This window comes from Mycetomoellerius zeteki, unplaced genomic scaffold (assembly GCF_001594055.1).
Source record: "Mycetomoellerius zeteki isolate Tzet28-1 unplaced genomic scaffold, Tzet1.0 scaffold167, whole genome shotgun sequence".
In the NCBI taxonomy this organism is placed as follows: Eukaryota; Metazoa; Arthropoda; class Insecta; order Hymenoptera; family Formicidae; genus Mycetomoellerius; species Mycetomoellerius zeteki.
Window position 1 is genome coordinate 156,345 of NW_017256623.1, and position 25,055 is coordinate 181,399.

The following is a 25,055-nucleotide window of genomic DNA, read 5'->3' on the forward strand; positions in this document are numbered from 1 at the left end:
CAAAATTAAAGAGAATTTTCAATTTTTATATTCGGAAACTAAGCTTTTCTCACAAATCACTATATTAATTTTAATAATCCTATGGCTAATTCTTTTGAAATTTAATATAATATAGCGTAAAAAATAATAAGAAATATGAAAAATAATTTGTTTATAAAAATTTGCTAGAAACATGTATACTACAAAATATTAATTACGAGTAACTGTTTTCTATCAGTCAATTCAAGTTTAACTCGAATATTCGAAGTCAGGAGACAAAATCTATGTTCGCGGAGAATTGCGAAAATTCCGCAGAGTTGGGGCGTATTTCTTCCGACAAAAATCGTCTTCCATTCAGAAGTTCCATCGGATGCAACATCTTGAGAACAGCGTACAGGTCACGACAAGAACCAACGATATGTTTCAGGCGCGGCTGATGGTCGATGCGTTTCCTAATCCCAGACGCTTCGTTCCTTCCTGCGGGCGAGAGGATCGTGGCCGGCGCATATTTCCGTAAGAGTCGACGAACTGAGTGACCCACGATTCCAATCAGAAATTGCATAAGAACGAGTAACACGCATACACCTCCGTTCGCCTCTCACTTCTTTCGGCTCGCCTTGTGAGCTCCGGTCGAAGCGGAGCAGCTCTCTCTATCATAAAGCCCATTCTAGACAATCCATAGATCGCTACAGAAATTGAGACAAAATTCTATAACTTAATTGGAATCTGTTGTATATAATGTAAAACACATTTGTAGATCCGTATTTTATAAAACTAAATTGTTCTTCCAAGATCTAAGATAAGTTCGACACACGTATTATACGTCTACTTTTAACGTTCTTTACAAACACTCACCAGAGAAGGCTAAGACTCTGAGATTTTATGTCAATATCCGTCTATTTTTCACTCCCATACAGACTAGGTAATATATCCGAAGAAAGAAGCGTTTTTTTTTAATTTAACTTTGTATCTGTTATATTTTACTTTATTATAAGTTTCAAAAATATATTATAAAATTCTTATTTATTTAATTAGTTTGTAAAATGATTATGATAAAGAATGTCAGTCATATATACCAAAGAAAATACTTGCATTTTAATTATCTACATAAATGAAATATTGATAAGATAATATCAAATCTATCACACCTATAGAATCTATTATTTTTTGATCGATACGTTACAATGTGGACATTCAATGTTCCCGATGCATAAAACATCACAGTTCAAGTTTGGAACATGACGCGCAACTAGATCGCTGCAAAAAGAAATCAGAGCACTACATGCTAATATCATGGGACGCAATTGGAAAATAATTGATTCCAATCGTGCGATGATTTTCATCTTTTTTATACATTCATACGAAGAGAAGATCTATAAATAATGCTCAATACAGCTTTTATAAATGATGTCTCGATATTACTACTAAAAATTTCTACAAATATATCTCCACATTGTATAATTTATTCATCTAGTTATATGTAAAATAAAATTTGTCAATATTTTCTATAATATAAAAAAAATTTTGTTACAATATATTTTTATAGTATAACAAAGCGTTCATTAATATAACAGCATTTATTAGAATCTTGCTTCTCGACAAAGCTAAAAAAAAGTAATTTTAATTATTTTACCTCGGTTTTTTTTTTATTAATTCTGATATATAGCAAGGACAATAATTCTGAGCACAAGTCCTTGAGACTAAAACTCATCCCTCAAAGTAATATTCAGCATGCACCAACACTATGGGACCAATCGAAGGAGAGGCTTTCTCCTGGATCATGTTGGTGGTACCCGGGTTTCTGGCCGCAAGTTCCCCGTCATTTTCTGGAGGGGATATCTATATAGCCTGTCCATTCTGGGACAGCCCGTTCAAACTGCTCGTGTTCCTAAGACCGCAAGTGTACCACCGTGTCGACGAAACAACGTATACGTGGACGGTCTCCGAGCTCGCGGGACGAACGGAGACGGATCGAAGTGACGGGAGAATCGGGTTTCAATTACGATAAAATCGGGATACGGCAGGGGGGCATGTGTGCCGGTGATGCGATGTGAACGAGTGCAGAGTACGCGATCAGTAAACAAAGAGGTAGCGTGAAGTTCGTAGGTGTCGAGAGAAAGGGAGAAAGAGGAACCGACAGTAGGTTGAGGGTGGTGCTGTGACCTAGTGCGGAAATACAGCCACCCTGCACAATGGTGAGTCCGTGGATTTCGATAGGATTGCAGTAGTGCGCAAGGATTGAAAATCCTCCATTCTACATAAGCGTGAATTTTAATATAAATAATTTGTGACTGGAGTTGACATAGAGGATAATAGAAGATCTCAAAAATATTAAATTGGTATAAAATTAAGCGTTTCATTCTTAAGGAAATTATTAAGGAAATTAAACATCAAGAAGGAATGTTACTTTCTACTGTTAATCAGGTTTAGAAAGTTATTTTAGGAAAAATGCATCTTTTATTTTTATACGTGCATACAAAAGAATTTTGTATGTTGGTAGATAATAATTTGGTAATTAACTTAACAAATAGAAAATTAAAAACAATCAGTTTTACAGGAAATTTCTAAAGTACAATATCTGATAAATATGGTAATCATTTCTTTCATTTTGTATGATGTCAAAGAATAAAAGTTCATTATTAATACGTTTATCATATCCGCATACAATAGTAAAAGAGAGAGAGAGAGAGAGAGAAATCACTACATAATTTTATAAGAAAAATTGGCACAAAGAAAATCCCATCTGTATTAATTTGCATGGTTAGTTTGCTAAATTTATAGACTTCCATTAACAGAACATGTGCATAATTAACAATAGAAAGTAACGTTTCTGGTTAATGTTCGACCTCTTTAGAGAATAAAATGTGTAACTGTGAAAATATCTTACCCTGATATTCATTAGAGTAAATAATCTTTTCACATTTCATATACAGTGCGCATATGACTTAAAATGTTTACTCTGTGTATTATTTAATATTAATTAAACATCTAAATATTTAAAAAAATGTAATACTAAAGCACAATCTCTTTTCAAGCCCGTATGATTCCGTCACAACTTTTCTAAAAATTAATTTATCAATTTTATCAAGAAAAGAATTATATATTTTTTAAAGAAAATATTGAAGAAGAAGTAATAAAATATTTTTTATTTCTAGATTTTTCAGAACTGTAATTCCATTCTTGTAAAATAACGATGTGTATTTCATGTGTAGTATTTCAAATATATGCGGTATTCCTTTGGATATACGAAAGCAATCCGAAATATGCAAAACATCTGCGATTGCATTCTTTTATCTCGAATAACAAGATAATTGTAAAATAGACTAGTGTGTCGATGCGTCTCCCGTATTACTACGCTTTCTAACTTACGCTCTGTATGCCGATGCTGTAAAATTTCACAGTACATAATTTATAGCTCCTAAGCCAGCTTAAGGAATACCACCGGATATTAAATATTAATTATTCGAGACCTAAAACCGTCTCCTTATTGACGTATTTAATAAAATTTCAGTAGATAACGTGTAGATAATATCAATAATATCACTCTACCCTCTTCATTAAAATTTTATGCATGTGAAGACATAAGTACTTATATTCCATTCAATCGGCTATAATTGGGTCGTGACATATCAGGCGCATGTAATTTACTATTTTTTTTGCGTTACGGTTATCCTGAACATAGTCTGTATTCAGGTCTTCATACTTAAATACAGATCTTATTAAAGATTTACGGTATACTACGAAATCAAATAAGTGGTCACGTACAATATGGCAGAAAAATATATAAACTGCGTTAAGTTTTAATAAACATGTCGAAGTTGGATGGTGGGCGTCTATAACATGTTTGACGTGAACATGTTAAGGATCGCCGAATCTATTACAAAATAATACAAAACGAAAGAAAAAAGATGGAAAGAGAAAGTAGCAGGAGTTCTTACGCGAAATGTCATTTTGTATACATATATCGATAACGATCGTCGACGCCTTTCTTCCGTCAAGCACGTTTTGCGAGTATCGAAATCTCGTTCGAGGTGGCACGGTTATATAGAGAGAGTTGTATAACTTCGATTAACTATGTATAACCAGCGGGTGTTGCGCGAAAATGAAGAAAATTCGTGCGTAACTATTTCTTCTTTGTCGGAAAATAAGGTGAGAATGAATGACGACGTGATAAGGAAAGATACAGAAAAAGAAAGACGGTCGGTGACCTCCTGAATTCCAACATAAGGAGCGAAGAGCTGTTCACACACTGACCCGCATTTCGTTCCCGCCGGCGAATAATTCCGAGACTTTTGTCTATTATTCGATTTTCTATGGAGGAAGCATATCTCCTTTCTCCCCGCCCGGGCCATTTCGACAGGATATTCGAGTGAAATCTGAATATGAGTTCAATCTCCGATTGCGTGATTTAATGCCTGAGTTATATAGTTTGTGGCCTACTTGCACCCACCACGTGCAGTGTGTGAAATTTGTTCAATCTATATACAGACGAACAAAAACATCTCATCTGATTATTGGATTATACATTCTGTTCTATTTTACACTTCCCTTCTATTTTAGGATTATTTATTTATAATCTGATATTTAGACTTAAAGAGCTTCAAAAATATATACATATATATTTGAAAAGATTTGGAAGATTTGAAAAAATATGTTCTAATCTGATAATCGAATTTGACAAAAATTACCTTTTGTAAGAATTATAATATTATTCATATTACTTTTTTAATACAAGAAATATAGAGACATTAATTACGTATTTAGAAAGAATTCTGTTTTAAAATGTATACATTTTTTTTAATGTTTACAATAATATTTCAGTAATTCTGTACTTTTAAGTCTTTATACACAAAACGATTTAAATTAACTTGTTCCTTTTGTAAGAACAAAACGCAATAACTGAGACTATATTTTAAAAACAGTATACAGCTTTATTACTTTTTAAAAAACTCAATATTTTGTAATAACTATATAACAAATGTAAAATTAACAATTTTAGTTTTGTATTGTAAAGAGAAATAGAATTAAAGTACACAGTGTGCTCATATTTGTAAGTAACTAGGTCAAAATTTATCTTCCTAAATTGGGGAAATTTCATGTTTTGCCTCTGATTCATTGTGCATGACGTTATTCAGTGTACCAAGTACGTTCGTATGCTTGATCCTTATAATTGATGATAACACGAATGCATACATGCGCTCATTAATTAATTAAATATTTACATGCGATTCTGAGAGAGAAGTTAGAAGAGAAAAGGTCCTAATTCATTTTTAGATCGAGTGCTATAGAATAAGTGAACCACGCTGCACAGAATGATTTTTAATAAAAAATTTATTTTTTTCCAAAATATATGTAAGTGCTATTATATATTATTTCGTTAATATGATATTTTTAACGTGCTTCGCAGAAAAACATTTAACTTCAGATCAAGTCTTTAGCGCAATGTTGCCAGTTTCCACTAATGTAAGTTTAATTTTAATCTTGGTTCAACAAACTCTTCTTCTTTTTCTAAAAAAAAATTAGAAAAAATGAAGAGTAAGTTGAACTGAGATTAAAATTAATCTACACTGGTAACAACGGGCATATGTCATGATTCTCTGAGAAATGTTGACAATATTAAGGTTTTCTAAGCATTTAACGGTGTGTAAAAGAAAGAAAAATGTTCTAATGTGACTCGTATTACTATAGTGTCCAAATTTAAGTTATAAATCTTTCAAAGTTACGAAAGTATTTTCGAAGTTTCACGATGGAGTATGACGTCAAAATAGTTCTTCTGAAAGGTCAGTGTAGGCGGAAATCCTTGCAGCAAAAGTCCGAACTAAATAAGTGGCACGTAACCGAGTAAAGAAAAGAAATCCCCACGCCTCCGGCTTCTTAATACTTCTATCGCGTGCCGTTCTTGTGTGCGAAATAAAACTAGAAAAAATTTGCGATCTTCACTGTTCTTCTTAATTATATTTTGCCGCGACTAATTACAATCGCGTTATGCTGTTGGTCTAGCAAGCAAGTTTCATGTTGTCACGAAGACAGAAAGAATTTCTCTTGAGAAAAATATGCAAAAGCTCGATTCTTATGCAATAAAAATTTTATCAAGTGCAAAAGATATTTAGATTCCCGAAATAAGAAAAACGCTGTTGCTTTACCTAAATTAAGCATAATTATCTCAGAGCAGAATTTTTAAAAAACATATATCCTTTAAATAGTTATAATCATATCTTCTTCTATAACAAGCAGTAAATAAGATGCTGCAGGAAAGCTGACAAAACTCGTTTGAGAAAGTTAGAATTAGTTATGTCACGATACTTCCCTATGCCTACCACAACTATAGACCATAAAGCATACGTCGTGTGAACAATGCGTACAATCGCGCCTCATGTGCGACTAATTTCGTAATCGTCCTCCGTGCTAATCGCATCTCGAGTCATTGTCGTTCAGGTGTATCCTATTCAAGGATAATGACCTCGCGACGATACGATGTCATTGTCCCAGCGGTCGCACGATGTGTCACAAGAACTGACGACAAGGCTAATAAGGCTAATTGACATTCAGATTAATCAAATCAAAAATTTAAATCTTGTTTGAACGAAACGAGACGATTTTCGAATAGAAGAAAAATACAGGATAATACTAATGTGTAATTAAATGGATTACTCTTGTCTTCCAGAGACTAAACAGATTTCACATCGCACAACGTTGTTTTCTTGCCGAGCGTTACACGCGCGTAAGTTTCCCTCATTTCCGGCTGGGTGTTACTTGCTTCTTTTTTATGGTCGGAAGTCGCACGAGTAAGCGATCTATCGCGATAGTCAGGGAACCGCCATCCGAATCGGTCTCGGTGCAGTACACTCGAGTAGGAGCCAAAAGTTCGAAGGCGAAAGTAAAGATGGAACACCGGCGAAGAAAGTCGGCGACAATAAGTAGCACACCGATAAGGCGTCGGCCATTCGACCGGGATGTGAAACCTGTCGATGATGTGTCGGTGACAGGAGCTGATCAAGTAGAGATCGAGAGAGTCCCGCTGGGAGATATATTACTGGTTTGCGTTCATGTCAAACAAGCCTTTCAGACGATAAATTTGTGTCTATTATCATAAGCAACAAATCCCTGAAACTGCAGAAATGTGCGATTGTTATTCAACCATAGAAAATGAATCTGCAAATATACGGATATCTATTGTATTATTTTTCCTAGTGAAAACAATCGCTTGTTTGCTTATTGTTGCATGTTGCATGTGGATATTCATCAGATAAATTCGCTGCAGTTGTTATACGGAGAAAGAACAATAGCTTGTGGAAATTATAATGAGATTGAACGATACCAAGATATACGACAAATTTCTAGAGAAAGGTATATTTGTAATAAACATTATCTTTTTAAATAATTTATATATAAAAAATCTTTTTACAAGACTAATTTACTTGAGACACAAGCATCAATTTATTTGAAAAAAGCACTTCGATAAAACTTTAAAAAATGGAAATAGAAAATAAAAATATCAATTAGTAAGTCTATAATAAACTTCTTCTCTATATAAGAATTTAATTTGATTTTCAATAAGTACAATCTTTCAACCGCGATAAAGCTTTTAATTCAACAAATAAATAATGCAAATGAAATTTTAATTATAAGACTTTTCATATAAAATTTATTTTATGATAAAAAATGCATTTATCAAATTAAGCTACATTTTATTATAAATTATGCGTTTGCAATTAATGTATTAGGGCCGGTTGTTCCATCTTTAGATAAACTATGTGATAATTTACCTATTGGATAAACAAAAGAGTAAAAAAGTAAAAGCATAAGAGAGTAAGAGAATAAGACAGTGAGCCGAAATTTCGTGGAACAACCCAGCCATAGTTAGATTTTTTTTTACGTAGCAATTAAGTACAGAGATGTAACATATTAATGCACAATCCACAACAACAAAATATGTTCTCCAGTAAGCCATAACTGCAAAGATATTATCGCGCAGCACACCGCGATACTTCGCGATACTTCGCGAAACTCGATCAAAACTTATATTGTTCGCTAGTACTTTCCTCTTAGATGCGACGGACACCCTCTCGAAAAATCTGAGAAACGAAAGTTCGCAAGCAACTGTGAATAGAATAGTACAAACGTACAAGTAGAGCGTGAAATTCCGAAGGCTGCGAATATGCCATTTTTTCAGACGGCACATAGGACAGGATTACGCACATTCGCGTACGTGTCTCTATATGTCCTTCCTAAGACTTTCAGATATTTTAGATGAAATATTTGTATAAATAAAGAGACCATCAGTTTCTAAATTCTTTTTTTTTCTCAGACATCGTTCATGAAACGTTAATAAAATTTTTAACAAGGTACAGTTACTATTAGTAAAATTAAAAGCTTTTGAAACAACATAGTTTTTTAGATTGCTATTGATTTACATTAGCTATATTTTAATATACATGGATAAGATTCAACAAAGAAATAAAATAAAGTAATACATGATTTATCTTCTAATAAGATATTTTAAGTATACGTACCTATATATCTCCTAGGTGTTAATATTATCAGGAATCCTGCTATCAATCGAATATTTAGAAGATGCAATATTAGCAGTTTTATATCAAACAATCATTTTGTATTATGTATTTCTAAGAATATCTTTTATTGAATATTAAAAAATTTAAAAAGTTGGAAAGTTTATGTAATTGTCTCATCATGTCTTTTTTATCTTACGGCGCCATTCAAACTATTAAAAGCGTGACCATGTTGAACGATACCAAAGACCGCGCCTTTATCTGAGGACCCGGGCTAGCTTCCTCTCGCATTGAGAGAAAGGTACTCGACCTCCTTTTTAACGCCGTTCTGATCCGGCATGTAGCGAACATGAACGACTGATAATTGCACACATTACCGGCGGCATTGGCTACGCGATCTTACGAGCAAAGCTCAACAAGAACGGGGAATATCGCATCATGCTTTACGTGCACCTCCATTAACCGAGAGAAAGTCATTTCTTTTGACGGCCACGGCAAACGGATAGCTTCAGTCACACCCACAGCTAGGTGCGCGTGGGAAGCTATCGACTAGGATTGAAAACAGAATTGCAACGGCACCGATATCACAGGACAGCATACTTTCAAATGTGAATGAAAGTATGGAAAATTCTTGAACTAGCACTTTTTAAGATATGCTTTTTCCGACTGCCAACTATTTTATAGTTGACTAAATCAAGTGTGATCATCATGTTCCTCTCGGGAATTAAAATTATCCCTACAGTACAGACCTCCAAGGGACGTCCGTATGTCCTTTGAACATCCTGAGGATATCCCCAGGATGTATCTCGGATAAAGTATGCTATTAGGGAAGGAGAAGGAAATATCAAATCACTAAAAGATATTCGCGCGATTGCTTTCTAATATAAAAAAATTTAGCTAGGCGTACACATACAAATCTGAAAAATTTTTGGATACTTCAACAAAATTCTTCTTTCCGAATAAAAAGAAATAAAATAAATAAATATTGTAATAAAACTTCAAAAATTTATAATGTTATATTTGTGATATTGTGTTTATTTTATAATTAGTTGATTGATTTCAACATGGCTCTTTTCAATATATTATATTTAAAAAGTGTCTCTATATTACTCGTAGTTGTTCTTCTTGAAAGTGAATTTTTTATTGCCGATGCTTTTGCAAACAACGAACGAATTCTCCGGAATTCCATTATTATGTACACACACGTCATAAATGCCTAGTCATCTGAATTTGTAGGAGTATCGAGACATGGAGTTCAAGACGTGCGTTCGTTTCTAAATATTCATGCATTGTGACTAATGGTTATTCGAAAAATGGTAATGTCTTTTATCTTTTAATCTTTTTTAAATTGAATTAAAGTTAAACTAGACTTAATATATCTAAACTTAATCATTTATAAGTAACTTAAACTAAATATATAATTTATAAATAACTTAATAATTTATAAGTAATTTATAAATAACGTAGTATTATTTTTTTTACAAAAATAAAATCGCGATTAGACATATTCTGCAATTCTTTCTTATTTTCTGAAATTAATTAATATATTTATCAAAATAAATAATTAATTACTGGCCAATTTAATTTTGCCAGTAGTTTACAAGAATATATATTCTTATATGTTTTTTCTCCTATATAATCCTGTAATAACTACGTTATTTATAAAATATTTATATATATATATATATTATTAAATTTTACTTATAAATTATACATTTAGTTTAAGACTAGTTTAAAAATTCAATTTTAAATTTATATTACCGTTTTTCGAATAACCATTAGTCATAATGCACGAATATTTAGAAAGGAACGCGCGTTTTGAACATGCCTCGATACTTCTGATGGCTATGCATTTATGACGCCGTGCATAAGTATATAGCAAAGCAAACGTTTTATATATTCGGGATCGATTTCTTTTTTTCCAAGAGGCCCTTCCGGTAGATCGTACCGTTATTTTACACTCGATGAATTCGTTTCTGACCGGTCGGAATGCGCTCGGAAAAAATCGCGAAGAAAGCAGAAAAATCACGCGGCGTGTCTGACACGTGATATTCCGTAATGAAAATTACATAGACACGCTCGCGGCGCGTAATCAAAATCATGTTAGTAGCACGAAGACCTGACCAATTCACATTCAAAAATCATTATGCAGTTCAGGAATTAACGAATTCTTAGCGTTCCTTACATTAGCGTTCACTCCGACGATGATATCATCATCATACTGATGGTATCATTGTGCAAACTTTAATTGCACCAATAATATCGAGAAGCATGTTAGCGATAATATCGAGACGTACGATAGCGATCTTTAACACGTTCCAACCATCGAAATATTTTTCCGGGATTATCGATGACTGCATATATTATGTTTAAAATTCAATGTGTTAAACCACAATTCATATAGTCATCACTACAAATAGATTTTACTCGATTTTTATTACTACATACCCTTATTTCTCGCATAATTACTTGTGCAATCCATTAATCATCATTTTCGTCTGGCAACTTGCGATCTCGTAAGACTAGATAATCACAACCGAGTCATTTGTTAGAAATTGCTGTACGCTACTTGATGCGATTCACAGTTCGTTAGCTCTGGTCGCACTCCAAAAGTTTCCTCGATTCACGGACGACATGCGATGATAACATCTGTTGCGAATTTTAACGACGGTAATCGTCGCATAATAATCACGATAATTAATCATGATGAGATTAATAGAACAATATAATAATTTTAATGGCATTTTTGTTTACAGTCGTTACTTAAACAATTATTAATGGCAAACAATCATTAATTTAACATTACTAATCGCTTTCTGATTCTATATCAGATCTAGACGTGTAAATGTAATAAATTCAATTTTAACTAAGTAACTAATAAGATTTGTTTTATTTTTATAATATTTCTTAATTTATTATATTTATTATTTACTTCATAGTTTAGTAAAATAATTTATTGGAAAATTAATTATCATTTATTAATATCTTTAAATTATAATAAGATTGAAAGACCGCTAATGTTAAACATAATGCTTTAAATTAAGAAGCGCCATAACGGTCAGAACGTTAAGATGTTGAACTATTGTAAATTCATTTAAATGAATTAATTTCAGAAATGATAATTGCGTGCCGATATGGTTGTCGGATTTAAATCTTTAAATTAATTTATTATTTTATTAGAACCAAATATTGAAATCGCAAAAGGTCAATTAATAAAGAAAGAATTATCCTTTTTCTTTATTTATGCATATGAATGGTTACGCTCCCGTCAATTTGCTTGCGGATATAAAATAGATTAAGACAGTACGTTACATGCCTACACTTTCCGTGTCCACAACTAGAAGGTCGACTACATTCACTTAAAGTACCATGTCACCCAACACTTCAAATGTTTCTTGCGAATTAATCGCGTTATTAAACCAATCTAAAACTCTATCTACAATTATAATATTCCTAGGATCTTAATTAATATCGTATACTCGGCTGAAGAAAATTAAACTCTTTTGTCTTAATAGTCTTATAATAATTATTAACGAGATTTAAATTATTATTACCTAACCTTTTTAAAATAATAGCAACTTTTTTTTATATCAGAATAAACAGATATATATTTATATTATGTCAGATTAATATTATGAAGATATAACAGATTTATATTATCGTCGTACGAATATATAAATAGACAAAAGGCGGTAGCTAGCTTTAGTGAAAGTTGTCTTTACATGTGAAATGATTCATGCTCAGCGCACTATTACTGGAGCTATGATTTACCTTTAAAATCTTTAAATGTTACATATTTGTTTAAAAATAAATAAAAATCAAATATCATGTAAAAATTATCGGATCGGATATTACGTGATCGCTGACAATTTATTCCTTCGTTTAACCACTCATGTAATAGAAATATCACAAAATAGAGTATTAATACATGAGCGTGCAATTCCGCGTACGATAAATGAAGTGGAAACGAAACGGAAAACTGTATCGAAAGCAGATATCAGAACAACAACCACTGCGTTATTCCGATGCAATAATACGCGTCATTCGCATCTCTGGTCGTGATGAACGATCGATCGATGACATTCGCAATGTGCTCGGAACGAGCCAATCGCAAACATTAGAAATAGAAATATAGTATAAAATTTTCCGATTTTATAAAAGAATAAAAATTTAATTTAATTACGTGTAAATATATGGATATAAAATTTAATATTTTCATTCAATATTAAAAAAAATATATAAAAGGACATATCTTTTATCGCTTAATTACATTTAAATACCGACTATGCACAATGCAGAAAACATATATATATAACATTTTTATTCAATTTATACAATTAAACAAAAGAAATAAATATAATTCTAATGACTATTCTTATCAATATCAATTTATATAACTGTCTAATAATAATTAAAGGAAAAGCAATCTCTTTTTTATTAAATATTATTTAATTAAATAAGAAATTGACAATAACAATAGAAATTCTCTCTGTATTGATATTAAAATAAAGATCATTCAATAATGAATGATGACAGAATTACTATTTTACTAAATATATTTGCAATATATTTCAATAATTTTATTCTTCTATCAGATATCTCTTCTCTACTCGTAGAACAATATAACTTTCCCTCAATGAGGAAACAATTCATTTATAATAATATAGAAAGTTATTTATGAAACGTTTGACAAGAAATAATATTAGTATTCATATCGGAAGTAATTAATAGTATTGTGTACGTGCTTACGCTTGTTCGTCGCAGCTTTGTCGCAGCTTTGATGCATTATGAAACCGCAGGTTCCATTAAATCAAGTCGTGGTCAATTCATCGGTCCATGATCTCAATTACTTATTCTCAACATGATAGCAGTGAAATTGCGGTTGATTTCTTAGTATCTCTCGCACGAAGCGTTACGATGTTTTTTACCCTGTAATGTACTTTACATCCTGTTTCCTAATACATGAAATAACTCGATTCTATTTCTGTATTACATAACAAAATATATCTTTTATTAATAAATTTATTTAATATATTCAATATGTAGAGAGTCATTTCGTATTTTAATTATTTAATTAATTTTTACCTTTGACTGTTAAATTCGATTTAAACGACATTTCGTAGAATTTCAAATAGATTTCTATTTATAGCTTTATATACGTTATGTATATAGTACGCAATTTATTCTGTAATACGAAACTGAAGTTTATACCACTTACAATGTGCGCACACGGATATATTTTATTTTAAAAATTACACCAAAACGAATCAACGTCGATGTTGACCCATATTCACTGTGCAAAGTCAATCGAAGCAATTTTACGCTGTCAGTGTAACGAACGTATCGTCGCCAAAGTTAATTACTCCGTGAGCAATTAATCAATATTGTCGCTTTTAGATTGTTCGGAGGTGCTTCACATCGACCGCGGTATTCATCGTCCTAACGTTGTTAGGCGGATTCGATAGATGCGCGGCTGAACGATGGTCACGACAAATATCTAACAGCGAATGGATTCCCCTGGCTAATCCAGGATCTGTATCCGCTCAATTGCAGCGGAATAACGCGGAAAGCGGACTTTTGTCTAGCAGTACGCATTTACCGAATCCAATCCAAACGATCTCGTTACCACCCGCCCTTCAACAGCAATACCAGGACCAGCTGATTCAGCTGCAGAAAACGCAAGAGAGTATTCAAAAGCTCCTTCTGTTGCAGCAACAACTCAAAACTCAGCAACAACTTCTTCAAGTAAGATGGTTTAGCTTCAAGTAAGATGGTTTATGTAGAGAATATAAAATATTTTTAAATTTACTCTTTTTATAAAAAATTTCATCAAAAATAAATGTTGAAGAATTTACGTTTTTTTTATACAGCTTCCTCTATAAATTAATATATTTTTTTAAAAGATTGAAGCTATGTTTATATTGAAAAAGATAAATTTAGCAAAAAGTTTTTATATAAAAAACACAAATTTAAATGTACTCCTTAAAGCTACAGATATTATATTAAATTTAACAAGAATTAAAAAATTGTATGCAATTAAGTTAGTCTCCTTTATTTCCTTCAACTGATTTTACATTTATTTACAGACTCTCAATTTTACATTTATTTATAGACTCAACCGTTCCCGCTCGGTGATTATAGTAACGCCGAAGATGAGAAACTACCGCCAAGTTCCTTAGGTAATTTACCATCGGCACCTGAATTAATGTCGGAAGCTCTGGTACCCCCGCAACCAGCTTCGGAGGCACTTCCGCCGGTACATCCTCCTCAGAACTTCCAAAGACCGGGACAAGCCTATCAGAATCAAGAACTATCGAATTTGCCCATTCAGGGTCAAGTTACACTGCAACACGGCCAAAATTACGAGAACGTAGAGAATGCGCAAGAAGTACCGCAAACTTATGTAACGAAACCCGGAAGTCACAGACCAGACGGAAAACGTTTGAAAGGGCAAGGATTACCGCAACCTTCTCTGATTGGAAGCGTGGGCGATGAGGAGGAGGAGGTTCGTACAATAAAATTCCCACGTAGCTTTCTTTCCGACAAATTAAATTAACAAACATTGCAATTCTTATCTCCACGATGATATCGTTAGATTAAACAGAGCATGTAAAGAATATTCAAGATTCATATATCAACCGAGCGAAACCGGAACTAACGCATAGCAAAATCATAAATTGATCTGATTTCTTAAACACAAAAGTGGAACTTACGGTAATGACTGATTTAAGCAAATATTGGATTTTTCAAAGAAATAAGCAACAAAATTTGATTTTTATCTCAAATTTTATCACTTATAATTTTATCTTACTTATAATAATCCCCCCTTATAATAGATAATTTTAATAATTATTATCTGTAACAATAATACATAATAATAATAATATAATTCAATATACAATTAATATTTGATATCGCAACAAAAATAAAATTTAATTGTGCGTCAATATATTTACCAACCATACTGTAAAATATATTTTAAATGAATAATTTCATAAGTATTCCAAGAAAAAGATATATCATTAGATTTTTTATTTGTTAAATTCGATAGTCTCGTATTTGAAATAGCATTTGTTTTCATAAAAAAATCTATAAATCAGAATTGAAGATATAATACATTTTAATAGCAATAAATGTAAATCTTATAGATTCAACTAGTATATGTCCCGGCGGAAACATTGGCGCAAAGAGGTCAATCAAAAAAGGGCCGCGGAAGGAAGCAATATCCCGTTCGCCAACAGCATTCTCAACGAGAGAACCAAGCAAATATCGACCAAACCTCTCTTTCGCCCGATCAAGAAGCCTTTGCGCGGCAAGTATTGCAGCAGATCCAAAAAGAACACCAAGAGACAGCGCAGTTCCTAAAGGAGGAACGCGCAAAAGAGTTCACTAGATTGAACGAGGAGCAAAAGGCGCTGGAACGGAAAACACGATTGCAACAAGAGGCCCTTCAAAGAGAACAAGAACTATTACGACAAAAAGAGGCCGACAAGAAACGAAAAGAATTGGAAAGGCTGGAGGAAATGGCAAGGCAACGAGAATTGGATCGAATTCGCGATGCTAGAGAAAAACAGAGACAGGAAGAGCTTGAACGACGACGGCTTTCCGAACTTCGCATCAAGGAGGAGAAACGTCGCGAAGAAGAAGCCAGACAACGCGAGGAGAAACAAAAGCTAGAGTTGGAACAGCAGAGAATTTTGGAAAGTCAACAGGAGGATCAATTACGGGTCACCAGTTCAAGTTTCCAAAACACTCAATCCCAGGCCTTAATCCGTGAACAGCCACGTCGCCAGCATCTCACGGACGGCAGCAGGATCAAAAAGATTCGCGGCAGGCAACGTCCACGAGTCAATCAATATCAGGAACAGTCAAATCACCGCGAGGTCACTACCACACCATCGCCTAATCAGCCACCCCTCTCCGTTTACATGGGCAGTTCCACGTCCAGATTAGATACCGTCAAGGTTACTGATGTCTTAAAGATCTTAAAAAACGCGAAAACCATTGCCGTTCTGGAGAACATCAGTCCCGATAGCCCGCAGGTATTCGTGGGCCCGTCAAACCTCGACCCTCCTTATGGTTATGCAAAGTTTGATCTTCCCTACCTGTCGTCGATCGATCATAACAGGGTAGAACGCAAAGTCGACAAACTGCCTTTCTTCGTCGCCCCGCTAAGTTTCGAACCGCCCCTAGGTTATTCTAAAATACCATTCCCAGCGCCGCACATTGGTTCTGTTGTTATCAATAACTTATCGGAAACATCCTCGGAACCGAACACTTCGACGGACGAACAAAATCCCAACCCGACGCCTTTAATCCAGCCAAATTCTTACAGTGACGTTGATCAAAGCGGAACCATCGCTACCACCGCATCCTACGATTCTTCGACCACTCAAAATTTTTCCCCGGAATCCAGCAGTCCTAAGTATGAGTCTGCTTATTCAACGCCGTCCTCAAGTTCAAAGTTCAGATTTAGACAATATTACGACAATAAGCCGTCTCCTGTCAGCACGGCATACTATGGCGAACAATCAACCACGAAAACAAAGCCGAAGCATTATTACGAACAAGAATCTACCAAACTTACTACTCAGTCTCCGAAAGTCGATACGACACCCAGCTATAGACAGGAAGTAATCTATTCTAGCACACCAAATTTCCAGGACAGGTCAGTAAGTTCACATGATCCGTCTACAAAGGAGCAGGATTTGGCGGCTCAATTAGCGCTCATCAATCAAGAGCTTGGCCAACAGCAAAGAGAGTCTCAGAAATACATCGCTGAACAATATCATTCCCAGTCCAATCTAGGTGAATCGTACGATGCCAATGACGTCAGAGGGCCAGTAGGACCAACACAATACAATTTACCAGCAGAATTACCACCGATCTCTCCGCATTTGCCGGGTTTGGTAAATTCTTTGTTAGACAAGCAAGAGAGAAATCTTCCTATTGCTTCGACACCACCACCGACAACGACCACGACTACTAGGCCAACAACGACGACTACTCGTATAAGCTCCACAACTTATAGACCACGAGGAAGGTGAGTGTAATTTTATTTATAATACTTTATGTGTAACACAATTTTTAAATATAATTTTATTACATAAAATATCTTTTGTTATTTAAATTTTTGAAATAGATATTCATATTAGTCACAATTTAATATATAATTCATGTTTAATAATTAAAATATCTTTTCTGTAATATTCTTCAAGGTTTTTTTATTGATTTTTAAGTACGTATCGTAATTTATATCGTGTCGAAATGACATAAAATTTTTCCACATAAAACTCTTATGCTATTTTATCGAAATTGATGATTTAAGTTTAAGTAGAGCGTAAAAATTTTTCAATCGTGAATGTCAGTGAGACGTTAATATATTAGAATTATATCTGATCATGTATAGAGGCAGAATCGTACCTACAAGAGTTAGAACGACTCAGGCACCTGGTAACAGAACGGAAAGACCAACCCGAAGACCAACGTACAATCGATCCAAGTCTAGATTTACGACCACAACGGAAGATTACAACGATTCCTCTTATGAACCAACGAAGTCGAAAACGCCGGAGACCACGCAGAAATATAGCGCAAACACAGAACACAGAAGACCAACATCCAGAACGCAAAAGTTCAAAAGTCGAGATAGAGCGAATTCCCAGTCCGCGGTACGATTAATTTTTTAATCTCACTTCTTTATAATATTCGAATATCAAGATTTTGAAAAAAAAACGTGAAAATTCCATATTTCTAGATACACACAGAAAAAAAATTTGTAGTATTTGTAATTATAATTATATGGTAAATAATTATGATTGGGAACTCTATTTTTATAATTATTATTACCTATATTATTCGTAATAAAATAAAATTATATTAACGTCAAAATGACAACAAATGACGTTAGCTTGTTATATGGATTGTACCCATTTATGTAAATATTGTTCCCTAAACTTGTCCAGATCCAAAATCACAACATGCAAGCAGCTAACTTCGAGAACTATCCTCAAAGAGATTCGCAGAGTAATGTATCTCCCGACACGTACTCACCGCCGAGCGGACCCGCTTCTAGTTTCCAACAGAAAGAAACTCCTTTGTCAGGGATGAGCAATTATCCGGAAAATTATTCGACTGCTCCCATGCAAACCGATAATTATCCACCGTTGCGCGAGGTCCAGCACAGCACGCCTTTAGTGTCCGATGATTACTCCAGGAGTCAAAATTACCAGCAAAACAGCCCTCAAGAAGCTATGCGCTATCAGCAACAAGATGCAGTGTACGATCAGAACGATAACTTCCAGCCATCGGGACTCGAGAATGCTCCGGTGAATGGATTCAATTATCAAATTGCAAATGAGAATTCAGACCAAACGATTTCCCAGAGACCCAAAGAATATTCGCGTTACCAGGAAGAAACCAACTACAATCTGGCCACGACAATGGACCCGCAAATAATGCCTGGCGAGGAACATCGATATTCTCCGATTTATGAGACGCAAACTCCACCAGATTATAATGCCGGCAAGCTCGAGAGTGCAGCGATAGAAACTGATCCAAATGCGTCACCGATTTTCATTCCACTTCAACAGAGCAAGCAGGAGGATTACGAATTACAGATCCCCTCGACAGAGACATCGTTTATGGAAGTATGTATATTAAAATAATATTTCAATATTAAACAAATGTTTAGTTGTATATTCTAAAGACATTCTTATGTGACGAAATTTCACTAGCAATACGATAAATTATAATTAATTATAATTTCTACATTATAATTCTATTATAATTAAAGATTTTATACTATTAATACACACACACATAAAAATAGAATACTATAGAAAATAAAATTTTACTGTACAAATTTAAACTTCGTTAACTGGAACGTATAATTGATATATTTTAAATAAATTTTTTAACATTTATAAATACTACATGCATCGATTTATATAAACATTCACAAATACTCTCTATAAGGTTGTACTTTACTTTCTTTATGCATAAGGTTTGATTTTTTAAAAAAATTCAAAGTTAAGTCAAAGTTATAATAAAAAATATCAATATACCAATAAGTTCTTTATCAAATTAATTTAGGGTGGATTATTTCATATATAGGAATGTCCGAATGTTTGCGCCTTATCATATTTATATTATTAACATCTCAGATCAATTGTGGTTAATGTCCGAACGTTTCGGCGCACAGTCATATTTGAGATAATTAAATTTAAAAATTAAGAATATGTATTATATTCATAACATCTAACTTTGACCAATTAGTGGCGTTCTTTATATTTAAAAAATATCGTTATAATGATTTCTGTCTCAGATCACCACGACTAGCACAACCACTCCTGCACCCCTAATAATACGTCAACGAGTTCGAGCTCGTCTAGGAGGCAGTCGCACTCATCACGACTCTGCGATTCAGACGCGACCCCGCGGTTCTCAGGACGAATACGTACGTTTCAGCGCTGTGAACAACGATTCCAGTCGTAGCACCAGTCATCGGCATCGCGATGGATCGAGGACGAGGACACGCGTGCGTCCGCAAAGTCACGGGTCGCAGGTACAAACAGAGGGTAACGAGTACATAAAGATACACACGATTCAACAGCAGAAACTGATCGCCACCACCATACCGCCACCGACGACAACTACAACAGCTCGAACGGTGGAGGAGGATGTCGATTACGGATTCATAAGGCCACCGAACTTCCAACCGGTGCATCCAGTGCATCCGGTGGATAGCAGATTCCAAGCACCGATTACATACAGACCTCCTTTGTCCGAGGTATGTTCCACAAAATAATAGAAAAAGAAAAAGCAATTTTACACACAACAATAAATAAATCTTTGAACAACAATTTTTTCTGTAGTATTTCAAAAAACTTTCGTACTTGTTAATCAAGAAATTATATTAATTAAAAAATATTGGCATTTTGCTATAATAATATAACCTTTGACTGAAATAGCAATTTTTAAAAGCATATATATTTTTATATAATCAATCAATCTTCGATATTTAAAATTATTCAATTTTCTTAATATATTGTCCAAAAAGGATTTTTCACAAGAAATTTTTAAATGAAATTTTCGTAATGTGTGCTCCATCAATCATCCCTTCAAGGTACTGTATAACGCAGAAAATGTTTAGAATCAATTTTCTAAAAAGCTTGAAAAATAAAAACAAAAATAATAAACGTGCCATAGATACAGCACTTTCTCTCCAATGACGAGACGGCGGTGGAGTCGAGCCCGTCACACGTTTTAAAAAATCGTCCAAAATACCAAACCTCGAATCGTCGTCCGACCACGAAAATATTCGCGACGACAACAACAAGCACTTCGACGGAAACTGTACCTGTTGCGACGACGATACCAGACGATGTATACACTACAAAATCGAAAACAAGACCGGATGAGCCAAAGTCGACAAGACCACGAGGTAGAATTCGGCGGCCGGGGAAGAAACGCATTACCACAACCACGGAATCCGGCCTCGAGGCAAACAACGAATTACCGCTAGACGAAAACTACCCTCGAATACCATCACAACAGCTGCCCGTGACAGCGAGCGGACAACAGCCTCTCTACGAAGACAATTTCGACGTCGCGCCGCAATTCATGCCAAATCAAAATAGACCGACACAATTTTACGAGGAAAACAGCGAAAACGTAAGTAAATTCTTTCGGGATCGCGTTGTGACAGAATAAATACTAGATATAATAAATAGATATTACGAAAAGAAAGAAAAAAAACTTTTTTCTCATTTGTAATTTAAAATATCGTTCCCTTACTTCAAATGTGACACAATTAGTTTCCTAAAAAAGGAAAAAAATTATTTTTCAACTTGACAGAAAATTATTGATTAAATATCATTTTCGTTTTACTACCCTTTTTGACGGCTTCTTTTAAAAATCATACTTTTTGAATAGTAACGATTTTAATGATTTCCTATGAAATATTAAATTAATTCACTTTTGATAATTGTGTGATATTTATTTAACTTAGTAATGGTAACAATTTGAAAATTACATTTTTTGAATTTGTCACTTTTAAAATAAAGAAACAATTATGAAAGCGTATTAAGCTATTGCTATATAAATATATGGCTAAATTATTGTTACCAATATTTTTCTACGAGATATGTCTCGCTCCTTTAGATTGCTTAAATGTAATGTGTACGTTTCCAGTATCCGCCTCAAGAATTTGTTCTAAACTTCGGCAATCTGCCGGAACAAGTGTCGCAGCGTGAAGAATACGATCAGACCCAGCTGGCTAGTATTTCACCGAAGAAGTATAGCCACTCAAATCGCCCGGATGCGAGCGCGCAGTCCACCAGTGACATTTACGGCGCCGAAAGTCAGTGGTCCACGAAGCTGTCGAAGACATCGTTCCAGCCGAGCTTCGCCTCGAATCGCGTGGCTGGTGAATCGAAAAGAGGCCGAAGCAAAACCGATAATGATCAGGAGAACAAAAACGCGCCTGAGATTATTACGGCTGGACCAGAGGTATCACCGGTAACGATGGTCGTTTCCTCGGACTATCAAAAACATTTAAACGATGCTGACAATATGGACACAATGATGGATGGTTTCGGATGGAAAACGAACGCGCAGGATCCCACGGAGAAATTGATCGCTACGACGACAGTGACAAATTTAGCGACAACAGTGCTTCAGGATCAATCCCAAAGCGATAAGGAAACGTTGCCAGAATCGCGGGACTGGAGCGATCAAAACAAAAACTTTTCGAAACAGATGGATGACAATACGAGGGTGATAAAATCTGATTCTCTTACCGGTAGAAAGGTAAAATATTTTAAAATATACTAAAATAAAAGTATAGAACAATTTAATATTTTTGAAAAATAAATAATTAACGTTGTTAAACAAATAACATGTAAACTGAATTTGGATGTAACATTACAAGGACTAATTATAGTCTCGCATTAATTATATGAAAAATTGGGTCCCTAAAATGAATTTCAGTTTTCACAGCTTATAATATGGTGAACAAAAGATGTTACAAATACAAGGCTCAATAATGGATAGTTTGTGAGCTACGATGTATAAAAGGTGTAAAATTTGTACTTACAGAGCACCTTTGATATATCATAGCTCAAAACATTATTGAGCCTTATATCTATGACATCTCTTCTTTACATTACAAGCTACATTATATTTGAAAACTAATTTATTTCATCAGGATTCAATTTTCCATATAATTAGTGCGGAGTCCTTTAAGTTGTATGTGAGAGCCTTTCTTCGTAATATTCTATTCTGCAGGAGACAACACAGAATAAATAAAAAATTTATTTTTCAGACTCGGAGAAGAAAAGTTCGCGTGCGCGTAAGACCACTCGTGGACGATTTCGTTACCGCCGAATCTCAGCACTACAATTCTGCGGTGAACAGTCTGGTTCAAGATCAATACAAGTACAATCCGATTCACGACTCGCGGTTCACCACCGCTCAGCCGATTGCGACGACCGTTACCACAAGTAGTACGACAACCGCAGAATCGGCCAAGAAATCGCTTCTCCAGGATTTTCTGGAAGAGATGTTGAAGAATGATGAAGTCTCCATTCCGACTCGTATCACTTCGATTACTACCGAAATACCCGATTGGACGGTATCGACACCAATGACGACACCGTACGTCTTCTTTGATGATGGTCAAGTTACAACCTTGAAAGAGAATTACACACCGATCGATACGACGTTGATAGCGAATATTGATGAAGAACGCGTTTCAACGGTAACTGAAAATTTAAACGAATCAAAAGATAAGTCCCACGAAGCGATAACTGAAGGAACAACTCATTTGTTGCAGGGAGAAACTGAAGTGCAAAAAGAAGTTAAGTCAAAAAGATACAAGAATTCTCAGGAAGATAAGAGCGAGAATAATTTGGAAAACGTCGAAATATTTAATCAAAGATATAATCTACCATCAAATTATCCCGATGGAACAGGAATCTCGAAGAAAAATGAAGATAGCACAACGAAACTGGCTGGTTTTCCAAAGGAAGATAAAAAATCGAGTGCCATCAGTAAAGAGAAGGAACATGTAATGACGTTAAAGAGGCAAGAAAACATCGAAGATAACGAGGCGCACCCGAAGAATCATAAAACCGAGTGGAGCGAAGTAAGATACCCGTCAGATTTCGATAGGTCACAAACTACCATAAATTCATATATCACGACGCCTATCCCCGGCATCATTACGCGAAACGAGGGCGAGAGCACTGTGAAAACACTCTCCGACTACGTGAAGGCTATCTTCGACAGTATGAAAAACGCCGAGGAGGATGGGGAGATCGCGAAAGTGACCGAAGCTAAAAGTGAGACAGATAATTATACGAATAGGACTTTGGCACACGTGGCAAGCTTGAAAGAAAGTAAAGAGATTGATCAAAAAGCCGCCACGACTAACTCTCCACAGGATATTTTCGCGACGCAACGTGTTGAGGTTGAAGAGAACGGGACAAAACCTAAAGAAATACAAGAAACGACGACGGAGAGCGCTATTAATTTCGAAACGACCACATTGATTCCAGATACGACCACGAATACAGTAATACTGACCGAGGAGACCTTAATAACAGAACCTTCCACGACATCGAGTAGACAAATGGGTAACATATTTAGGACGAACTCTACGATGATGGGCAAAGTCCTAAAAACTTCGACCACAACGAAAGTGTCTCACATGACAGAGATTTGTTACAGGGGTCGATGTGTAATGACGAGGCCCAAGATGGATGATGCTATGAAGAGATGAGGGAAATTCGATAATTCGGTTGTGGGATTATTCTTAGCACTTTCCTATCCGATCGTTAAAAGATAAACTGTAGATGGCAAGCAGAAGTCTCGAGAATTGTTTATTATGAGTATCTATCACTGTCAAAAAATACAGCAAAAGATATTGAATGATTTAACAACATTTTCTATATCAATATGTTGGTAAATGATATCTTAACGTCTTACATGTTGATTTTAAATAGATCTGAAAATTCCGAAAAACCAAGTAAAAAACTAAGAATTGAATAATTGAATTGAACTTCATCGGACAGAAGAGTGTTAATTATTGCACTTTTTGCATAATTTTTATTTATTTATAGAGATATATCGTGTTAACAAATCGAATTTCTAAAAGTCGTAATGTTCATCAATGCCCAATGTCCAAAACTACAATTATGTCTTCATATTTTCTCAGATTGCTTTTCGTACATAGAAATACATAAAATCTTTTAATTACACATCAAATCATGAATAAAAAGTCTCATTTTACGTCACAAAAGGCAAATTAATGTTTGACCTAAAATGTCAGCTAAATTACGGCGCAATAGCAGAATAGTAAATTGATCACCAAGTTTATCATGCATAAGGAATGATCAATATTCTCTTCTCCAGGCACCTTCATTTAGAGAAGATATTTTATTACCGGGAGATATTTTATTGTTCAAGATGTCGTGGCAAATTATGTGTGTCGGAAGATTAAAAGCAAAATACCAACGTGATATCAGTTGTGTAAAGAGATGTCCCCTTCTGGGAAATTCTGCG

The 25,055-nt window shown here is 34.5% G+C and overlaps 1 protein-coding gene across 2 annotated transcripts; it reads left to right on the forward strand.

Moving 5' to 3' along the window:
- The first annotated feature begins 1,868 nt into the window (after window positions 1-1,868).
- LOC108721326 (mucin-5AC) lies at window positions 1,869-24,514 on the forward strand. Of its 2 annotated transcripts, none has more exons than XM_018445814.1 (11): window positions 1,869-2,174; window positions 13,887-14,234; window positions 14,602-14,994; window positions 15,638-17,532; window positions 17,899-18,160; window positions 18,455-19,138; window positions 19,816-20,280; window positions 20,700-21,164; window positions 21,684-22,301; window positions 22,816-23,306; window positions 23,340-24,514. In XM_018445814.1, the coding sequence occupies exons 1-11, from the start codon at window positions 2,172-2,174 to the stop codon at window positions 24,271-24,273; spliced, it is 6,558 nt and encodes a 2,185-aa protein (XP_018301316.1). In that variant the 5' UTR covers window positions 1,869-2,171; the 3' UTR covers window positions 24,274-24,514. The 2 variants fall into 2 exon arrangements, with proteins under 2 accessions (XP_018301316.1, XP_018301317.1); XM_018445815.1 differs by having other exon boundaries at window positions 22,816-23,296; window positions 23,330-24,514.
- The last annotated feature ends 541 nt before the right edge of the window (window positions 24,515-25,055 follow it).